General features: G+C 34.9%; 3 protein-coding genes and 1 non-coding gene across 5 annotated transcripts; 2 read left to right on the top strand and 2 right to left on the bottom strand.

Annotated features, from left to right (window-relative positions):
• Positions 1–1,951: 1,951 nt before the first annotated feature.
• Positions 1,952–6,563, bottom strand: LOC18606567 (hydroxyproline O-galactosyltransferase HPGT1-like). Of its 2 annotated transcripts, none has more exons than XR_016025027.1 (12): positions 6,186–6,563; positions 6,025–6,088; positions 5,630–5,679; positions 5,356–5,549; positions 4,591–4,654; positions 4,442–4,514; positions 3,943–4,063; positions 3,458–3,545; positions 3,281–3,331; positions 2,970–3,082; positions 2,785–2,897; positions 1,952–2,462 (listed from the first exon to the last, which is right to left on the bottom strand). XR_016025027.1 is itself a non-coding variant. In XM_007040251.3 (12 exons), exons 1-12 carry the CDS (start codon positions 6,305–6,307, stop codon positions 2,440–2,442), a joined length of 1,035 nt encoding a protein of 344 aa, XP_007040313.3. In that variant the 5' UTR covers positions 6,308–6,561; the 3' UTR covers positions 1,952–2,439. The 2 variants fall into 2 exon arrangements, 1 of the variants encoding a protein (XP_007040313.3); XM_007040251.3 differs by having other exon boundaries at positions 2,970–3,041; positions 6,186–6,561.
• A 3,079-nt stretch (positions 6,564–9,642) lies between these two features.
• LOC18606566 (V-type proton ATPase subunit E) lies at positions 9,643–12,192 on the top strand. The gene is made up of 6 exons (XM_007040249.3): positions 9,643–9,888; positions 10,004–10,104; positions 10,491–10,647; positions 10,785–10,978; positions 11,383–11,482; positions 11,933–12,192. Exons 1-6 carry the CDS (start codon positions 9,787–9,789, stop codon positions 11,966–11,968), a joined length of 690 nt encoding a protein of 229 aa, XP_007040311.1. The 5' UTR covers positions 9,643–9,786; the 3' UTR covers positions 11,969–12,192.
• A 1,269-nt stretch (positions 12,193–13,461) lies between these two features.
• On the bottom strand, positions 13,462–13,768 carry LOC148763855 (signal recognition particle RNA). The gene has a single exon (XR_016025671.1).
• Positions 13,769–20,178: 6,410 nt separating this feature from the next.
• Positions 20,179–21,097, top strand: LOC18606563 (brassinosteroid-responsive RING protein 1). Its single transcript, XM_007040246.3, has one exon. It carries the CDS (start codon positions 20,209–20,211, stop codon positions 20,908–20,910), a length of 702 nt encoding a protein of 233 aa, XP_007040308.3. The 5' UTR covers positions 20,179–20,208; the 3' UTR covers positions 20,911–21,097.
• Positions 21,098–22,105: the final 1,008 nt, after the last annotated feature.

Below are 22,105 nucleotides of genomic sequence, written 5' to 3'. Positions count from 1 at the left end.
ATTTTTATTAATGATAACTAATTAATAATTAATTATAAAAATTTATTTGATTTAAAATAAAAATATAAAAATTTAATTTAATGTAATAAAAAATAAATTTAAAATTTTTTAAATAATTTAAAAACTATTTTAAGAATGTAATGCAACTTGGTATAATTCAAAGAAACAAATAGAAATTAAAATAAATTAATTAATAAGGCCGGAAAAGTAAGATCATGTCATAAGTTACATCATACGGTTGTCATGGTAGGCCCATGAAAAGGTGGGCCCATACTCACATTAACTTTTGATAGATTTTTCACAAGATAAGTAGAAATAATCAAAGAATGGAACGAACTGATAAACCATTATTTTAAAGAGACAAAATCATCGTTTAAAATGATCAAATCTTGGCCTCCAAAACATCCTTTTTAGGCACATAAGAAACCTAGTTAAACAGAGGCATCATATTTCTCCATTAGGCTCAAACCAACCACCAGCATGACTTGAAGGTTGGACAAAGTTGCTGATTCTTTTAACACTAGTAAGTGATAAAGAGATTCCAGCAGCTAAATCAAATTTGGAGACTCTGAGCTGAGCCGTTGAACCCCAACCCCACAAAGTCATTTACCCTCAGAGATGGTAGGTGAATTATTAGAGCCAAAGCCCCCATGTCTGTTGGATAATCCCGGGTCAGTTATAGCTTTCTTTGAGGCTTGGAATAATTATTATGTTGGAAAGTACAATATTAGGTTGTGAAAACTTGCTTATTATGCAATTGTTTAGACAATTTGGAAGAGCAGAAACGAGATGATTCTTGAAGGGAAAAAGTGAGATGATAAGAAATGTTGGGAGCCGGTGAATTTTAGAATTACCTCATGGGCAAATGCAAAATGGCCAAAGGATTACAAGTCAATCTCTGATATTTTCTTCAATCTCTCGACGTGAAGTTATGCAAAAATGAAACAGAAACAAGTAAAGAAAGGAATTAAATGGCTGCTCCAAAACAAGGATATATAAAATTCAATGTTGATGGCTCGGCAAAAGGATGCTTTGGACCAATGAGAATTGGAGAAATCTTGAGAAATGAGTTCAAAGAGTTGAAGATCAATTTCTCCAAATCGATAGGTACTGTCAACTCCTCCCAAACTAAAATTATGACTGTAATAGAAACAATTTTGATATTTTCTACTTCGAAATGAAACGATAGTTATCATCTTATTGTTGAAAGTGATGCAATTAACATCGTTAATTGAGTTAAAAAACGGGCTTTGGCGTCGTGGTGGTTGCGTAAATGGGTGATTCTAATAGAAAGATTTGAAGAACAGCTAAGACCTTGGGAGATGAGACATTTTTGGGGAAGCTAACCAGGAGGCCGACACCCTCGCCAAGAATGCAGCAAACCTCGATTTTGGAACGCTGTGTACGTATTAAAGTGTATGTGGGGCTCGTTGCTAGGAAGGGAGATAAGGTATAATGGACGACTCTGTCTTTCCTCACCCCCTCCCCTTCTTCAGAGGGTTTGGTGTCTGGGAATATTATCCTGGTCTCACGTGTCCTGTTTTAAGGGCTGGTTTGAGTACAATTTGTTGGGATTGCCCACCCCCTTTTCTGTCTTACGGAGTTTGGGTGTTCTTTTGTACAGGAAGTTGTCCCAGTTGGTTAGGGGAACGAGTTTTAATTCGGATATTTTGAAAAACAGGGATATACCAGTCAAATCTCTGTTTGCCTTGACACTTTTGGAATTTGGTTCTTCTTTCAGGATAGTGATCATTTTTCACACCCAATTAATGATACCCGATACTATTCAAAAAAAAAAAAAAAAAAAAACCCATGTCTGTTTTGAGTCAATTAGATCTAAGACTGGACTGTTTCAGCTGTCACATGGCACCATAACACAAATCATTGACATGCAATTGCTTGTACAGCAAGGAAAGAGAAGATGCCAAGTTCATCCAAATGACAAAACAAATTGTGTAAATGCTTTTTCTATTGTAAAACAACTACTACCTTCTTCTTAATGTCTTTCAAATGATGAGAGAATGAGAGCCAATATCTTATCAATAATCTGAAATTCTTGACTCTGAAAACAAAAAACTGCTGAGAAAACTCTTCATTTTTTGTCTGAAAAATTGAAAATTTGTCAATCAAATTTAAGAATGAAGCTATGTACATCAGTGGCAGGAAAAACTTTTGTGCCTGAATTTTTAAAAATGATGAGTATGTTGCTTGCATCTACAGCTGTGGGAACTTGGAAGAACCAGGGTTGAATTAAGGAATCAATTCTAACTGAAACCTCTGATGTCAATAATTTGGCAATTCCAAACTCAAGATCATTGTCCGGGAAATAATGCTTAAGCTCTGAGTTCATACCAAAACAGCATCCCGGATGATGCAGGAAAACAATGGCCTCGCTATATATGTATATCAATGGTGTTGAAATAAATCAGGTTAGTCACATCAGACAGCTGCACATATCGAACCTGACACATAACAGAAAGATTTTATGAACATGATGCACCCAAATTGCAAATTAACAGAAGTTGGTCTGGTTCAGACATAATAAGTGCTTGAACAGAGCAATCAATTATTGATGGCATCATATGCTGAATAGCATCAGTCCATAACACAAAAAGAGGACATCGATGAGAAGGGATGGATGCACATGTACAATAGTTTCGCTGTCTTTAACCAATCAACCACCTTAGCAATGCGACTAGCTTTTGCACAAATGCATGTGTGGACACACATAAGGGCAAGCATGGTTGAATCTTTTCGTGTGCAAAAAAAAGAGAGAAGACATACCTGTCGACCAGGACGAGCAGCAAAATTTCCCCTCATCAACATGCTTCACATCAAGCCCAATAAACCATGACCCTGCACTTACATCATCATGAGCATACGTCCGAAGAATAGACCTGCAAAGAGGAAAATATAAGGCAACTCACTGCAATCTAAAACTGGGGATAAAAGCTGGTGTTAAGAATTACCTATTAATTGAGATAAACTGTGCCAAAACTCTTGAGATGGCGTATATTTCACCTGAAGCATGCCGAAAGTATCTGCACCATACACAAGAGTTCTAGAAGCCAGGGACAAGAAGCTACAAAAATACCAGAATACATGATACAGGACGAGTACATGATGACTTTCAAGAACTAAACACTAAGCATTTGACCTGTTGTTGTTGTCTTTATAATTCAAAAAACCAGGAATTTGAACATGCTTGCTATTTGACACAACACTATTAAATCATTACTAATCTTCCATAATGTAGAAGAGAAAAGATTCCGTTACTCACGATTTTTTATCTCCAAATTTCCACCAGTCTAGTTCATACCATTTGTGAGTCCTATAAAATGTGAAGGAACATAAATAGAAGGGCTTATGAATCTTTAGAAAAGGAAGGTTGGGAAGGAGGTGATCACAATCTCCAACACAAGTTATCATCAAATGTATACAATCAGATTATACTCACGGTTCAGAGAAAACTTCTCCTGATTTCATACACCCCAGATAAACACGAGGCTTATCCATATGAGCAGAAAGTGTTGCTCCTAGGGCATCTGTAAAAAAATCAAATGACCAGCTATAAGTACCAATAAGGGCTGCAAATCAATTATTTAGCTCTATAGCAGTATGTATGCAGAATAACCAAGGCAGACAACCCTTGCTGCCCTTTTTGCATTACAACAATTTTTGCAGATCATCACTAACTGTCACATTTTCTGCAACAATTCTTTGCATTTATGACAAGAACTTACAAAATTATTGAAATTGGTACAACTCAGACATCAATTACTTTGGGATTTAAAGCATTTTGTAATCGACACTAGTATTGTTACAAGTGAAAATACTAGAGGAAGAGGAGGAAAGCATACTTCCATATCAAGAAATCACGCCAATATATTTACAAGGTAGTAGCTAATTCATTAACTAAATGGACTAATAAGGATTACATACCAATATTAACATAAACATCATCGTTGACCTTAACATAGAACTCTGCATCCCAGCTCTCTACAGCATGAACAAAGAAAAATTTAATCTTCTTTGATCTTTCCTCAGGCGCCTCCACATGATTCTGTTGAGACACAAAGAGGAAAATAAATATTGCCCGTCCAAGATCCAATCCATTTAAACATGTTGATTTACCAAAAATAGCATAGATAACAAGTAAATCAAGTCACAGCGTGCTAACCAATGGTCATTGTCACTATATGATACTAAAGGAGGTAGGTATATGCATGCATGCATATATACAAACAGCAATCTAGAGCACCAAAATTTAGAATGAAGGATATCTGCAAGTTACTTAAATTTTTAACTCTATTTAGCACTAAACTTCTGAGTGCTACAAATTTTTGTCAGAATAATTTAATATAACCACAAAGTTCCTGTAATCAAAATTTAAACCTCACAAGATATGCATGAAATAGCTTCAAATAGCAGGTCAACATACCAGAATAATGAAGTCATTAGTCTGGCTGTTTTCATTGTCGATCTCTCTGTCCAAACTATCTCCACGATTTGCACTGCAAGTAAAATAAATTTCAATAAACAGAAACAGAAAAACAAATACTTGATAACCAAAGATCATCAATTAGAGACCTTTTTCCTATTACGAATCGCACAACGATTCCCTTCTCTCCTTCCAATTTTTTCAAAGCCGCACCTGCAAATATGATATTTTCAGGTTAACTACTACCTGGGGAAATTTATAATTAGGTTGCAAGATATTTACAAAGTCTATGAATACTTTAATAGAGGGAGAACGAAAATGGAATGTGAATCGTCCATCAACTACAGCAGCGAAGGGAAATATTCTTTCAAGCTCCATCTGAGTCAAGAGAGATTAAAATTACATATATTCTCATCTCTTCTAGTTTTGATCTTTGTGAACTATTTGATGCTATTGATGTTAAGCCATCTAAACTATAACAGAATAGTATCCATTGGTCATTTGGCCTCTTAGTTTCACTAAAGCAAATCTAGTTTTTTGAACTTGCTATGGATATCAATATAGGTAACTACACCTGATTGGAGCCATCAGATTTACAGCCAAACAAACATAGATGATAACTCCATTGTACACATAAAATTAGTAGTTAATAAGGTTGCACATGACTGACTATTGGCTGTCAGCAGACAACACTCTCCTATGTGCCTGTTTGAAACTCATAAAGCATTCAACTTCATTGAATTTAATGTGTTGTAATGCCACTCAACCCTATATATATATATATATATATATATATATATATAATTGAACAAATAAAATATTTAGGGCCCAACATATTGGCATGGCTCAATATTTTCAATTATCCTTATACCACCAATAAAAGATATAACTTGTCAAGAGAAAAGAACCATCACCAGATTGCATCCATGCTTTCCGAATTGCATCTCTATTTTTCTTCCGTCCAAATGTTGTGACAATTCCTATAACAGCTAAAAGCCTTTTCTTAGAATGAGTACCATCATTCTCCAAGTGCTGCTTTGAAACAAAACCTTCCTGCCTAGCAGCCGCTAGCTCCATCTCAACAGCTGATAGTTTTTTCTGTTGTTCCCTGGAATGTCATGCTTTGTCAAATTAGACTCAATATCCAGAGTAATAAGATACAGCAGAAAGGCAAAACCAAGACATTACCTGCACGCTATAATTTTTAGTGTATCATCAACAGATATAGCAGAATGACCCTGAAAAAATTCAACACTTAAAATGTCATTGCAGTCCAACTCATTTATCCAGTAAAGAGATCATCTTCCAACTGTTAAAGATGAACGTTATCAAAAAAACTTCAGAAAATCAATTCCCAACTACCAATTCTATGCTGAAACATCAAGATTGATAGAGAATTCAACTCCAACGAAAATTAGATCGTCTTCAAACACTTATTAAAGGGCAAAGTTTTTGAATAAAATGTTGCAAAGAAACAATTCTAGGTACCGCCAAAAGCCAAACGTACCAGTTAGCAAGCCCAACCCAAGGCAAAGAAAAGAAAGAAAGCCGCTGAGATCAAGAAAACGAGAAAAGAAAATCACCTGACCAGTTCTCTTATCAAGTTCTTGAATTAAATATACTCTGCTCTCTGCATCCTGCCACATGCTATATTTAAACGCCAAAAATGAAAAGCCCTCAGAATAAAAATATATATTTTAACACAGAAAGAAAAAGAAAACCGAAAAGGAAAACAAGAACTAACCGGCCGGCAACGTAAATCGTAGTCATGGTAGCAAACATGGCGAGAACCATAGCCGAAAATCGAGAATGGAAAGCAGAGCCACCAGAGTTAGATAGCCGGTTACTCGATCCCCGGCTACGCATTTTCCCTTGCTCCTTTTCTGCAACCCTCGATAAATAAACAGGATTTAATGGAAAAACCCTTCTCTCTTTTTTTCTTTTATAATTTAAGAAACAGATCTGGAGGAGAGATTAAACAAGGTTGACGAAAGAAAAAACACAGAAAATCTTGAATTTAAATCAGAGTTGGAGTGTTGTTTCTTTTACTGTGTTGGTTCGAGGAATAAGACGTTCTAACTGACAGGTTCAAGGTCGTGTCTGCCTTTTTTCGGTTTTCTGTTTTTCTCGTATTTAGAAAGGTTAATAATATTAAAATCGAAAAGTAACGGGTCTTTTTCTAATTAACGGGCTTAGCTTTAATAGATTATTATTAGACCGCTGATAACGAGGAAATACGGTATCGTTTCAATCTTCAAAGCCACAAGAAAATGCATCTTGTTCGGCATATCCACATGGCATAATCAACGACGCTAGATCTGTCTTGTAATCATATGTATTAATATTTGATATTACATCCATATATAAAAATAAGATAAAACACTCCTACTTCTAACTTTTAGATATAATTCTAAGTAAATCTATTGGTATTAAAAATAAACAGTTGATCCTGAAAATATAAATATCGTTAACAACAAATATGAAACAAAAAACGCATAATACTCAAATAAGTTCTTAAATTATTTAAAAATATTTAAATAAATTTTTTTATTATATTTAATCAAGTCTTTGTACTTTTATTTTAAGTCAAATAAATTTTTATAATTAATAATTGATTAATTATCATTAATAAAAATATTACTTATTATTTTATATTTACATGATACTGACATGACATTGATGTAGAGAGTAAAAAATATCACATAATCATGTTATTATACTAAATTAATATATTATGTTATTATCAATTATAATATATTAACATACCACATCATAATCAATTATAATATTTTAACATGACACATCAGTACCATGTAATATATAATACAAATAATATTTGGATTGAGTCAATTATTAATCATAAGAGCTTATTTGATTCAAAATAAAAAGTATAAGAATTTATTTTGTTCAAAATAAAAGTATAAAGATTTTATTAAATAAAATAAAAATATAAAGACTTATTTGAATTTTTTTAAATAATTTATGACTTTTTTATATATTATGCCCACAAAAATTTATTTTTTTTTAATTTTAAAAACTATTATTATATAATAAAAAAAAGAAATTCAAGGAACATTGATTGGTGCTCTTTTCTCTTGGGTGCTCCCCACTTTTTTTACAAAAAAAATTATATAATAATAATTTTTAAAATTAATAAAATATAAAAAAATTTTAATATTATTACGTTATCAAACTAATGAAAATATTAACGATTGATTAATAATTATATTTATATGTTTAATAGATGAAATTTTTTAAAATAAGGTATCTATTTTAAAAATTAACAAATTTATCTAAAATTTTTAAAAGTAAGAGTATTGTACCCATAAATATAAAATACACGTCGTGACTTAGCTTAACCCTTTTATCTTTTGGAGTTTATCAATTATCACATTTGACTCCCTCACCGTTTTAGTTACGTGCCACCTGGCATGGCACCCATGGTGCTTTTGTTCTCTCCATTTTGTGAAAGGTGTATTTATGGTCATGTATGTTCAATAATTGGTCACAATAATTAATGGGCCTGGATCATGTAGTCATATTCTCTTTGTCTTGGATCATTTGTTAATTACATAAACTTACGTGACACTACTTCAAATAAAGGGGAATATGTGAAAGCTTTAAAAAAAAAAGGCTTTGATCTTAGTTTAGTAGTAATTATATTGGTATTAAAGTCTTAAAACGTGAGATCTTGATTTGATGATGAGGAAGAAGAAAGATTTTGTAATTTTAAAATATAATCGCACATATTAAAATTATTTAATTGTGAATGTAAATTTTTTATATAATATTTGATTTTATAAAAAAACATAATATTTAAAAATTTCATAAATTATTCAATTTTGATTATTATATTGAATTTAGTTAAGCTCATTTACTTTTATTTTAAATCAAATAAATTTTTATATTTTTATTTTGATCAAAATTAATGCTTATAACTTATGGTTGATTAAGTCAAAATATCACTTGTCATTTTTATAATACGTGGTGCTAATATAGCATATTGACATATTATAATTGATAATAATATGCTATATAAATGTGGTATATTTTACCTTTCATATTAGTCTTATATGAGTATAAAATGACAAATAGCATTTTCACTAATGATAATTTGTTAACTATTAGTTATAAAAACTTATTTGAAGTAAAAAGTACATGATTTAGTTGAATGCAATATAATAAAAAAATAAAAATTTATTTATATTTTATTGAATAGTGTAAGGGATTTTTTGAGTATTGTGCTTAAAAAAAAGTTAAAATTTAAATATGTAGACTTAAACAATTGAATAAATTCATGTTCTTAATAATTTGTTGGACCAATAGATTTTTGGTGGCATAATGTTTGGAAAAGTTCTTAAATTATTTAATAAAACTCAAATGAACTCTTCTTATTCTATTGTATTCAATTAAGTTTTTATGCTTTTAATTTAAGTCAAATAACTTTGATTAATGATTAATTAATTATTATTAGTCAAAATAATACTTATAATTTTATTCTTGAGATGGAGGGTGAAGGATGTCATATGTTATTTTATCACATTATTATCTATTATAACATATCAGTATGTTAGACGATGTAAATGAAATTAACAACAATTTATTAATTATTAATTATAAAAATTTATTTGATTTAAAATAAAAATATAATAATATGTTTAAATGTAATAAAAGAATACAAATCAATTTCAAAATTTTTTCATAGTTTAAAGACATTTTAAAATATTTTGTATTTTTTTATATAATATATGTGTAAGGAATTTCTTATCAGCATTTGCCCATAAAGATGAGTACTATAAATAATTGGATTAAAAAAATAAATATCCAAATATTCTTCATAAAAAATAATTAATCACTAATATTCACTAAAATTATCATAAATGTCGTTATAATAAATTTTGTTAATTTTCACTTTCATCTCACTAACTTCCCAAAGAGCAAAATTTTGTCACTTGATAATTTTTTAAATTTTTTATTAAACTAGTGTATTAAAATCAAAAAACAACAGCGGGGATCAAAATCCGACGATTGAGAATTTGATACTTCCCAAAATCTGACGATCAGACAATGTCCCCGTCATTATGAGGATAACTACAAAATAGCCTAAAAGAATAAATAAATGGGAACTGATTTTATTTTCTTAAAAAATAAAAAATAAAAAATAAAAACAAACGGCTCTTGGTCATACACATCTGCGAAGCATGAATAAAAACTGTCTTCACAGTTCTCTTCATTTTCTTTTCTCGATCGAAAATCAGCTAAAGTAATAAAAAAAAAAAAAAAACTCTTCTTCTACACTCTTATCTGATCAGATCATAAAAAACCAAATCAAGATCCCCGCAAAAATGAACGACGCAGATGTATCGAAGCAGATCCAGCAGATGGTAAGATTCATCCGCCAAGAAGCGGAGGAAAAGGCTAACGAGATCTCAGTTTCCGCTGAAGAGGTACTGCTATTTTCATTCATTCATTCACTTTTCCCTTTTTTTTTTCTTCTGGCTTAAAATTTTTGTGAGTTTTTGGTACTCCGGGGAATTGATGGTTAAACGATGGGTATTTTAGGAATTCAACATCGAGAAGCTCCAATTGGTGGAGGCGGAGAAGAAGAAGATCAGACAAGAGTACGAGAAGAAGAAGAAGCAAGTCGAAATTCGAAAGAAAATGTAAATTAATATTCTTCTTAACTTTATCTATTTTCCTGTTTTTTGGCTGTAAATTTCAGTTTATAGTTTACTTTATTCATCGTACTGAATTTCTATATTTTAGTGGATATTAAGTCGAATTCAAACTGAGATTTCTACTTAAATATAAGCAAAATTTGGCACTTAATTATAACTCGTTGAAAGTCAGATTTGAAAATGGCACTGGTGTAGTTAGTGATCTGAATGCGTAATGTGATTTAGGGTTATGATTAGAACATTGAAGCAGTTTGATTAGCGAAAGCACAGTTAATTCAGTTTGTCTTGATGCAGAATTGGCATGTGGGAATGATTAGGAAAACACTGTTCTGTTGAGAATAAGACTTAAGTTTTTGTTTATTTTCTTGCAGTGAGTATTCGATGCAGCTTAATGCATCTAGGATTAAGGTCCTTCAGGCTCAAGATGACGTGGTTAATTCAATGAAAGAGGCGGCATCCAAGGACCTTCTGAATGTGAGCCGTGATCACCATGTGTATAAAAATCTTTTGAAAGATCTAATTGTTCAGGTCAGCAAATAGCAAGATCATTAAACCATTCTTGAAAATCTTAGAAAGTTGCAACATTAGATAAACATGTATGGAGTTTTTGATTGGAATGACTTCTGTGTACAGTTGAATCTTAAAGTAATGTTGTTTTATTGCAGAGTTTGGTCAGACTGAAAGAGCCTGCTGTCTTACTTCGTTGTCGCAAAGATGATGTGCATTTGGTGGAGTCTGTGCTGGATTCAGCAAAGGAGGAATATGCTTCTAAAGTGAATGTTCATCCACCAGAGATATTCATTGACCATGTCCATCTTCCCCCTGGTCCTTCTCATCATAATGCTCATGGTCCTTTCTGGTATATACTATTCCTTTTTAATTGCTTTCTGGCATATACTATTAATTCTATGAAAGTGCAAAATTACGTTTTCTCAGGTATGTGATGCTTTGGCAGGGATTATTAATTATTTGGACCAACCTTCCTCCTTACAGTTTATTAGTGAGAAGGGTTGGTCTTTTGGTGTATTACGAAGTGGTTGGCTTGGCTTAAGTTAGTAACTAAGTGTTGACTAGTATGGTGATACTATTTGCTGTACAAACTAGTGGTAATATATAACCAATTTTCATAAGGATTTTTACCAGGTTGCTGCTGTTTAATTATCATAGCAACCTTTTCTTGGTGCACCCCCTCCCCCTACCAGAAAGAAGAAAAAGAATGGTGATGGAATGTTACTACTGATTAAAAGCTTTTCATTTTGACAGCTCTGGAGGTGTAGTGTTAGCATCCCGAGATGGAAAAATTGTGTGTGAGAACACCTTAGATGCACGGCTGGATGTTGCATTCCGTAAAAAACTTCCAGAGGTGGGTTTTGGTAGTTTTTCAGATACATTTAATTAATTTCTACCTTGTTTCTTTTAGTTTTACTAATCCCCCCTTCCCACACACACACACACACGCGTGCGCACAAATGCAAGATAGTACCTATAGTTTGTTGGTTATCCATGACTTCATGTTCTGGATGGTTTGTAATTCTTCATGACGAGTCAGAAGATGCAAATTGCAAGTGCAGAGTCCATAGATTGCATGCTTGTGTGTGTGTGCACCTTTCTTTATTTCTTGTTTTTGTGTGTGTTTGTGTGGACCGGGGGTGCATGTTACGAATGGTGTTGTCAACTGCTTTATGTAGGTGGGCGTGTTTAAGGTTTTCTAATTTGGTCATATATGTCCACCATTGCTTGATTTCTGACCCTTGAATTAAAATAATTTCTTCCCTCCCTTTTTGTGAACTTAGTTTTTTTACTCTCATTGCAGATCCGCAAGTGGCTCTTCAGTCAGGCTGCCGCTTGAAGGGGTAGTATTGTATTGTTTTCTCAGCAGCTTTGGTCATTGAGCCATAGAGCATAGCGTGAATTTGTTTGTTCATGTATTTGTCATTTTGTTCTCCTCCCCGGATCGTTTGTTATTAAAAGTTAGTGAAACTGATATCTTTAATTGGTGCGTATATCATTTTGAGGGATGGTTGAAGTACTCTTTTTAAATAATGAATAAAATATGAAGTGTTTTCAGTAGCAGGTGTAGGTTTCTGAAAGTAGTGTTTGCTTAAAATCTGGAGCTAAACTTTTTGTTGTCGTAGAGTTTGAAGTTTGGTAAACCCCTTTCAATATTTACCTGGGCAACGCCTTGCAGCTGAAGTAGGCATCACGTTGCTGGCCTGTTTCTTCAGCGTTACGCGGCCATTTTCGAGTTATGAATCAGCCCTCTGTCATCCAGGCTCTTGCAGCGTCTCTCTTTTACTCTACCAACGTCTCGTAGAAATGGGAGGACAAGGCTAGGGCCTTGCTGGACTCCTCTTTGGGCCTATGTCAACCTACTTCGTTAAGAGAAGAACCTCATAATGGGCCTGGCCATTCCAACAAAAGAACAAAAACCGGTTTTTGTCAGTCGCAATGGAGTTTCCCAGAAGTGGAATGCGTTATTTGCCGACCTGCAAAGGGATTTCTTTGCACTAACAAAAAATCCTGTTATTTGAAATAAAATAAATTTGTTATTTTATCATTGATATTAATTTAATTAATTTATTTATAACGATATCAAAAAAAATTCTAAAAAAAGGATAATCAGAGATCAATTTTTATATCTGAAAGAGCAAATTTATTTGGCCACAAATTACATTATACTTTTTTCTGGTGCAAGTACTATAAGATTTTTATTTTGAACACATGTTTAAAATCATTCTCTCCCTCCAGAAAAATTGCTTAAAAAAAATAAAAAAGATGATGGTCCAGTTAGGGTCAACCCAATGAGCTATGTTGGACCCGAGTGTTGAAGAACTGCTCTCCTTCCACTGCCAAGAGCGGTTGGTCTTCCATGGCTCTGTGAAACCAGCCTCACGCAGTACCCACCACTCCACGAGTCACGAGACCCGGAGTCTATCCTCAAATTTCTATGGCTTAAAACGGACTAGCCTTAAAGAGACCATCCTTGATCCAATTCAGTGAGCCGAAACGCGTCTTCCACGACATAAGCCCCCATTCAGATTACAAGATTCGTTACTAAGTCCAGCGAACGCGGCCGGGGGTAATGGCAGATATAAATAACTTGTGTTTCTTCTTCCTAGAGGATGTGGGATTCTCTCTCTTTCGAGTGGCTCATTGTTGTTAAATGAAAAGTTTGGGGACTTCTTGAAGCAGTAAAAGCTTATCATGAGGGTGGTTTCATTGACATTGGAAGACCAGACTAGGGCCTTCACTGGGCTCCTCTTTGGGCCCATTTCATTTACAGAACCCTAACATTGTGTTTGTTAAGGTAATGTATTAGAGAAGTTTTTCTTTTTTTTACAAAAAGATGATGGTCCAGTCAGGGCCAACCCAATGAGCCACATTGGATCCATGTGGCGCAGACCTGTTATCCTTCCACTGCTAAGAGCGGGTGGTCTTCGCTGCTCTGTGAAACCAGCCTCACGCAGTACCCACCACTTTAGGAACCACGAGACCCAGAGTCTTCACTCAGGTCCCACGGCACAACTCTTGGCTTGGAGCGGGCAGCCCCGAATTATACCAGCAGTGGATCCGACACACTCGATAGAACCCGTGTTCCATCATCATAATGCCCCAACTTAGGTGACAAGCTTGCGTTACTAAGCTCGGCGAGCAAGAATAGGTGTAAAAGCGTATATAAATAACTAACATTACATTTTTCGGGTCGATGTGGGATTCTATATGTTTTGAGTGGGATTCCTCCTGTTGAGGTGAAGAGTGTGGGACTTCTTGGAAGCTCAAAATGAAGATATGGCAAGGTCAAAATGATATGTTCTGCATCATTTGTAAGACGAAACTCCTGTTTCATGAATATATGGAAAGATTAATGAAATTCACATCTAGAAATATTGCAATCAAACCTCAAAGTAGGCTATGTTTTGCCTCTATTATTGGAGAACATATATGCACTTATCTTTATGCTTGGTCTTTCTTTCTTTCTTTCTTCCTTCCTGCCTGTGTGAACACCAAGAAAATGCTAAATCCACATATACTAATTTGTCTACTAATGCGCCAATTGCCATGCGTTCTTGCTCAGGTTGCAAAGCTGGCGTTGCCAAAATCAGCGTTGAAAGATGCAGGCTGTAGCGTCCACAAATAAAAAGCATATCTCGCTATTGAGCAATGCAGGGTTCTGATTGAGATGTGAGACTGAGGCCCAATTAGAAGTTCATGTTTCTGGCGATTCAATGACATGTTTACATCATTTGGGAAGGCTTTAACACTGGTTTCGAGAATGTTTTTAGGATTAGTTATTAAGGAGTCTTGAGAAATCGAAAGCAAACTCCGAAGTTGGGACACTTCTCATGGTGGTAGCTGCTGGCAGCATAAACACAACCATGGAGATGCTAATCACCCTCAATAACTGGATTCCCATCTTTTATGTGTGAAAGTAAGTTTATTAGCTTATCGAAGAGAGGTATGAATCCAGGAAATCTTTATATGAACAAATAGTAGTATAAACCAACAAAAACCAAGCACTTTCCAAAGGCCTTTGTCAGACTTGTTTATCATCAGGCTAAATCAAAATGATATCTTTGAATAGTTTTGAATTACCGTTTCAGCCCTCCAATCAAACAATGCAAGAATGTATAGGCGGCGACATCCCACATGTGGAGATTGACCCACAAGTCTGACTTGGTGTCTATGCTGAATCCGTTATCTTTTTCAATCACAGAGTGAAGTGAGCCTCAACAGTGGACATCTCCTTCTCCCTTCAACTTAACTCTGGTTTCTTTTCCTCTTGAGTGGGCTGCCTACCAAACTAGAAACCCCTTTTGGAAAATCCACTATCTAGACTATACTAGACTAGGTGTTGGTCGATAAATATATGTTAGCAAGAAAGCTAATTATACAAACACTTGTAAATTTAATACTAGATTAAGATTATACTAATCATTAATTTGCACTAGGTAAGTTGATTTCAATACCCATGCTATATAATGAGAATGCTAAGGGTGAAATTCCATAAACTTTGGATTATTTGTTTTCTATTCAATCAAGTGTAAATTTTAAGTGTAAGGATGAGCAAATGATGTAACAAAACTGACTAAGATTTGAGGGTCAAGAGAAAGATGACCAATCATTGAGAGATCAAACAATAAAAATAATGAGACATGATATTTTATTCTTCTCCTAGCAAGTTAACTACTTTTAGGCACAGCCTAAAGAATATGATGGCAAAGACAATTAAAAAAAAAGAAAAGAAGAAAACACTATTATTTAATTATCAAAATAGATACATACCGAAAGGGAGAAAATACAACATTAAAAAAAATTGAAAGCAATCAAATGATTAGAAGTTAAAAAGGCAAAGATTAGATGGTGACAACTCTAGAGGAGCATCCAAATCAAGAGTCAAAGAGGAGTACCAAACCCCACACATGGAAGAAAAGATAACGTTTTCATGGTTGTAAGGACTAAGTGTGGTGGGAGGTGGGGGGAAGAGATAGACAAAGAAAAAGGGTTGTTAACAAAAGTGATTGTCATCTTTGCCATTTTAATTTTGTTATTGGTCCCCCCTTCCCCTCCTAAAAAAAATTCCACTGGAATTCAAGAACCATTCCCCTGTACATTCTCGTAGGTTATTGTACATAAATAAAACGTGGGTACACAGTGAAGCACTGTGCAGACAGTGTTCAAAAGCAAACAGATAGTACAAGAACCTATCTGTTAACCACATTCCATCCTCTCCAGAACAATGTATTGGAGGGGACAGACAGTCAGATGCTTCTTGCAGTTCTTTCACGTCATCATATAGCTGTTAATTTTGTTTCTTTTTAATTCTCCGCTACAGACTTGTTAATTTGCAATTGCTTAATGCTGATTTTAATACTGTAGCAACTTGTGTAAAAAGGGGTGTTATCAGCTATGCTAGCTCATCTCTCTGCAATTCCTCTTTGCCATGACTCAAAGATCTGGCATTGAAGCATGTCTCGCTTTCTTGTTCCCCAGTCCTCACTTAATTTTACCCTTTGTTGTGTATAACAAAAAGGTGACCTCTTTGGCTTTGCAATGGCTTAAGAGGGGAGACCAAGGCCCCTGCAAGCCCCCCAGATCTCAAATTCTAAGCCGTCGAAGAGTTGCTTGAAGACTCTTACATTATTCTCTTAGTATGCAGTAATTTGAACATTGTAATGTAAAATGGATGTGATTGCAGATACAGTGGCGAAACTCCTCGGCACGTAGCATGGCCATTGGCCCGTACACATGATATTTGTGCAGAAAAAGATGATTAGTCATTTAATTTCCCAAAACAAAGGGAAAAGGACATACGGAAAAGAAGCCACGTGGTCCTCGTCAGTCCATATCGCCAATGATCAACATGCTCTCACATGTCAATTTGAGCGTGACCCGGAAAACCCTTCTGCATTGTCTTTACAATTCAAGTTGCTGTTAATTGTCTAATTAAATATTCACCCAATAAGACTTTTCTCTTTCTTTTTTTTAAAAATTATTTTATTGTTTTGTTTTGAAACAGAGACAGATTCTGACAGGCAAAGTTGGACTGCAGCCATGTTTTGATACTCAGTTCGATCTTATCACAGGCAACTTCTGATAGTGAGATATAAACATTATGGGTTAGAGTCAGAACTCAGAGCTAATCGCCCACAAATATCATGCTTTTTGGCTAGGAATGGGGAGGAACAGAATAAAAACAGCTCCAAAACACAGGAATGGACAAAGCTAAAGTAAGAGAGAGCAAGTGGAATAACTTTGGCTAAAGATTTGTGCCAGTGTACAGTTAGAGTTAAAAAAGAGATCTTGGTTGGATTTAGCTGGCCTACCTGTTAATATGTTCCTAATGAGGCCAAATGCCAGAAAGCTTTTCTGAAATTGCATTCCCATGCCTGTTTTGCTTTTGGGTTTTCAGTTTCACCCCTAAAGTTGGCTTTCCAATTATCTACCAGTACTCTACTCTTATCTCCTTTGGTGTTCACACACTCTTCTAGTCTCTCAAGCAGCTGAGCTAAGTATAGGCTGAAACTTAATGACAAAAGTTAACAAATTAACTCATGCACCACTGTATCCTCATACCAGGTGCAGACCATTTAAATTTGATTTTATCATTTCTGAAAGGTAAAAATATTAAAAGCATGGGTTACTGATTTACTGAGATTGCAATAAAAGATGCCATAGAATATAATGAACCACAGACAAGGAGGCCAGTTATGACATATGAAAGAGCAGTGAGCATATGTATATTGAAGATTCTTGTGATTCCCGTTGGGACTCCATGGCATGGACACAACGACAAGGCATGAGACAAAGGCGGTGGTGACTGGTGAGATCGAGCGCGGTTCGGTCGGGTGGGTGGGGTTGCCCCCCACATATGGGTGGGCCAATGGTTGTCTTGGCTTGTATAGGGCATATTTGTCAGAGAGGATTGGCAGTAAGGCCGAGGAGCTGCATGGTGTGGCATCAGACCCTCTCCACTCATGTTGGGATCCGCAAATATTTTGCCATATTCTCATGCCCTCTCTGGCTCTCCCGATGCAAACCCACAATCACTTGCCTGCTTGGTCATGCCTCGCTCGTTAACCAGACATCCCTGTCTCCGCTATAGCTAAGCTCCTCTTTTCCTCCTCTCCTCCCTCTCTCTCTCTCTCTCTCTCTCTCTCTATCTCTCTCTCTCTTCAACTATTAAGCATCCGAAATTCCAATACATAATCATCGCCTCCGTTTTTGGGTCCTGCTCCACTCCATTACTTTTTAATATAATTATTAATTATCATTATATACATGATTCTCTCGATTTATAAGTGCTATATATGTAAATAATGATTAAAAATATTAAATAAAAAACCAATCTCTCGTTTTCATGGTGTTTTAATACTAATCACCCAAATAAGAAGTTTAACTTAACAGATTATTCAAACACTAAAGAATGAAGAGATATTGTTTTGACTTCCTATCCTTTTTCATGCATTAACAAATAGATATTGATAAATATCTATAGTGTGTCAATGAATATGAATCATGTGGGTTGATTTCAATTGAATAATAATAATAATAATAATAATAATAATAATAATAATGTATGTTTGAGATCATTATTGACTCAACTTATTAATACAATAATCTCGACGTACATTAACTTCACCGAGAAATTAATTAACTTGATTAGAGAGGGGGTAGATGATCATAAGACAAAAGTGATTGAAAAACATTATTAATTTTCAGATTTAGAGAGAGAGAGAGAGAGAGGGTGATAGATATTGGAATGGACCTGAAAACTTTGTCTCCAAATCATTCGATAAGGCCATTTGATTTGTTAGTGGCACTCCCATTTGAGATGGGAAAATGACACCATGATGTGTCAAAGGCACCAAATGTCAACCCCACTAGCCATGACTATACCCCCTCCTTAATTGCCATTGATTTGTTGGCTTCTTTATTGCCTAGCTTTGTTTTGTGGGCTTCCCAAGGGTCGAATGGTGGAACCAAAAAACCCCACTTACTGTATAAAGACATTTCAGCACCATGGCTCTTTTTTTGCCCTTTTTGGCCCATTTCTTGATAATTGAGAATCCCTAGTTTTTCTTTTGCTTTGAAATGAAATGTTATTTACACTTCCAAGTTCACTAGTCCATGTGAGAAAGGTAAAGGGGACAAGGGTTGAACTCCAAATCTTGATTCTTGTGGGCAACATAGTATAACCATTAGGTTAAAACATAATACTATCAAGTTCAATTGTGACTACTTAAATAGAAATGCTTGGTTGTTATAATATATGGCCCCAAAATTACACAATTTGGGCTAAAAACATTGATTATATGTAGAAATCATATATATATATATATATATATATATATATTTATATATATATAAATATATAAATGCTCTGACTTCTTTTTCCCTTTCCACAAACAATAAAAGAATCCCAAACTTATATGAATCACACAAGGAATTTTAGGTGCTAAGGTTGAAGAAACTTCGAAATGTCTCAATCAAAATTTATCTCTATTGTTGAAATATATATATATTTATGGCATTAATTAGGTTAGGTAATTGAAGTTGAAGTTGATTGATGAATCAAGGAAAAATGAACCCACTTTCAAGGACTAATCATAATACTTCTCTTTATCACACTTTGATGGTGCACACCTTTCAATTTATTAATGTCCATGGACCCTCTTGAAATTGTGGAAGTGGAAGCCTTTTCTTTTCGTATATACGTATAATTTTATTTATTTATTGGTTTGTCCTCCGTGGGTCCAAGAAAATGCTCTCCCAACGCTTATTAAATTCAATTGTAGTAATTTACAAAACAATCATCACTAAAGTGCATCGGTTTCTATAATTTTCCTAGGACCAAGATGGCACTCGCAATCATTTTTTAGTTGCCACTCCCTTTTTGTTTTTCTTTTTGTTATAATTTTTTCTTACCCAACAAAGTAAATAGTAAAATTGGAACAAGAATAAGTTTTTACCAGGATGAAAATCATTGTAATTAGCGTTGAATGAAAATGAATATACTGCCCACATGCACCTTTTCACAGGGGTGCATCATGCATGCATTGGGTTGGCTAAATTGGGTGCCATGAATGTACCAGAGATTCACTGGAGACAAGGCTTCGGAATATGGGGCCCCGTCCCCCATCTCTCCTCTTCGCCTCTGCGTAACGTTTTCTCTTTTGCCTTGGTATTTGCTTGCACGGTCTTCCAGTCTTCCTTTTGAAATTCCCAACTTAACGATGCTGTAAGCTGTAACATTGGCCGTCACTCGGTGTATTCACCCTGTTAACGTCATCAGTCTCTGTTTCTCAATTATTCCATTGCAAAATTAATCATTTCCTTTTATTCTTATCAAAAAGCTCACGCATAATTGGCTATTAGGTCATCATGAGTACTACCTTGAAGACAAAGGCATGTGTCATTGTCTAAATTGTCCATGTAATTTCAAAAGCAAGAAATGAAAATACAAGACAAGAGGAAAAATCTTATTTTATCCATGGGACTAGTAATGTTTTAAACTTTAAAGAAGAAATAGCATATCCAATATGGTAATTTCACTCCCAACTCTCTCTGTATAAAGTAAGCCACTCTATCATGTTTCTTCCTATTTCCTGTCTGTCTCTCCCTCTCTCTCACTCTCTCTCTCTCTTTCTCTTGCATAACACAGAACCTGAACAAACCAAACCAAAGAAACAAACTCAACAAACTGAAAAAACACACAAAAGGAACACCTTCTTCACGCATCCCTCACTTTCTTTCAAAAGAAAAATGGGTTTCCCCGTGGGCTACTCAGAGCTTCTCCTCCCAAGGCTACTTCTCCACACACTTTCTCTTCTTGGTTACCTCCGCAAATTCATTTCCACTCTTTTTCTCTATCTGGGTCTCCCAGATTTCCTCGAACCCGACATTATTCCCTGGCGTGACACCGTCAATACCGACGTTTCAAACTCCGCCTCCTCGTCTCCAACGCCCCGCCGCATCCCGGTCTCGGCTCTCCTCATCCGGGAACTCCTCCCCGTCGTCAAGTTCTCCGACCTAGTCGACCCGCCGGACAGCTGCGCCGTTTGTTTGTACGACTTCGAAGGGCAGGATGAGATCAGGCGGCTGACCAATTGTCGACATATATTCCACCGGAGCTGTTTGGACCGTTGGATGGGATATGATCAGAAAACATGTCCGCTATGTAGAACGTGTTTTGTTCCTGATGATATGCAAGAGACATTTAATGAGAGGCTTTGGGCTGCTTCTGGGATCCCTGAATTCTTCGGTGATTATTCTCAAATTACTGCTTTGTAGCCAGAGCTGTCAGCTTTAAATAACCCAAAAAACAAAAAGCAAAGAAAAAATATGGTGTTTTTTTTAATTATTATATTTATTTTCCTTTTATCTCAAAGGGGTTGGTGTTGTACATATACATGAAAGATCCGGCAACATTACCACAATGACGAAAAACCAAAAAAGAAAATTGAGCTATTGAATCCCAGAGTTCTTTTTCTTTTTTTATAAATTTTTGGATGATAGTATTTTGCGATTCGTTGCTCCTTTTTCTATTTTTTGGTTTGTTTTGGGTTATTGGGTTTGGATTTGATGGTGCATTCAAGTAATTTTTTCGGGCAGGTTTGATGATAATAAGTGTGGGTTTGAATGTGATAATAATGATACTTAAGTTATGGTATAGATAGGTGTAAGGAGTTTGGTGTGTGAATAATATTCTTGGTTAGGTTTGTAGGTTTGTGAATGCCTATATTCAATCTTTATGGAGAATGAGAGTGACAGGATTAATTGTTGGTAGGGGTTTGGACAAAGTTGTGGTCTTTGGAAGAAATAAAATGGGTTTTGTTTTCACTCTCAAGGTGGGGTAATGCTAGATCTACCACTTGTTCATGTATCTAATTAAGCAAATAAATATCACATTGAATTTTTGAAAGGAAAAAAAAAAAACCCAAAACATTTTTGATTAAATCCATATGGATTTCATTGCTCTTTTGATTTTCTTCAGCAATAATAGTTCCTAAATGAATACCTAACAGATGATAATCCCATTGGAATTTTGTGTGTTTTGTGTCGTCTTCATCTCTCTTTCTTTTGTAGGGTACCCTCTGAATTACCCAGCTAAATCTTTCAATTGCTAGGAGAGCATAGGCCGGTTAAAGGATACCCCATCTTGGGCTTTGGTTTTATATTGTGGTTGGGCTGTCAAATTAGTGAAGAAACTATTTTTTCTTTTTAGCTCAAATATCTCATAGTCTTAGGCTGAAAGTTCTTTGTATACATTTAATATCATGATTGAAATCCAAATCATAGTTTGCAACCCAATTAAGTACCAAATTTAACTTTAAATTATTTTGGGTTCATGAATATTGAACCCATAATACATAATTGAATGTGATAATTTTATAAAATTAACATGAAATTGATGGAGAAGGAGAGAAGTGTCTTGGACTCTTGTGATTAAGAAATGAGGCCAACCATCCTTTATTAACACATATAT

This window comes from Theobroma cacao, chromosome 3 (assembly GCF_053813885.1).
Source record: "Theobroma cacao isolate CCN51 chromosome 3, ASM5381388v1, whole genome shotgun sequence".
NCBI classification, from domain to species: domain Eukaryota; kingdom Viridiplantae; phylum Streptophyta; class Magnoliopsida; order Malvales; family Malvaceae; genus Theobroma; species Theobroma cacao.
Note: the sequence above shows the minus strand (reverse complement) of the source record. Positions and strands in the feature narration are given on the sequence as shown.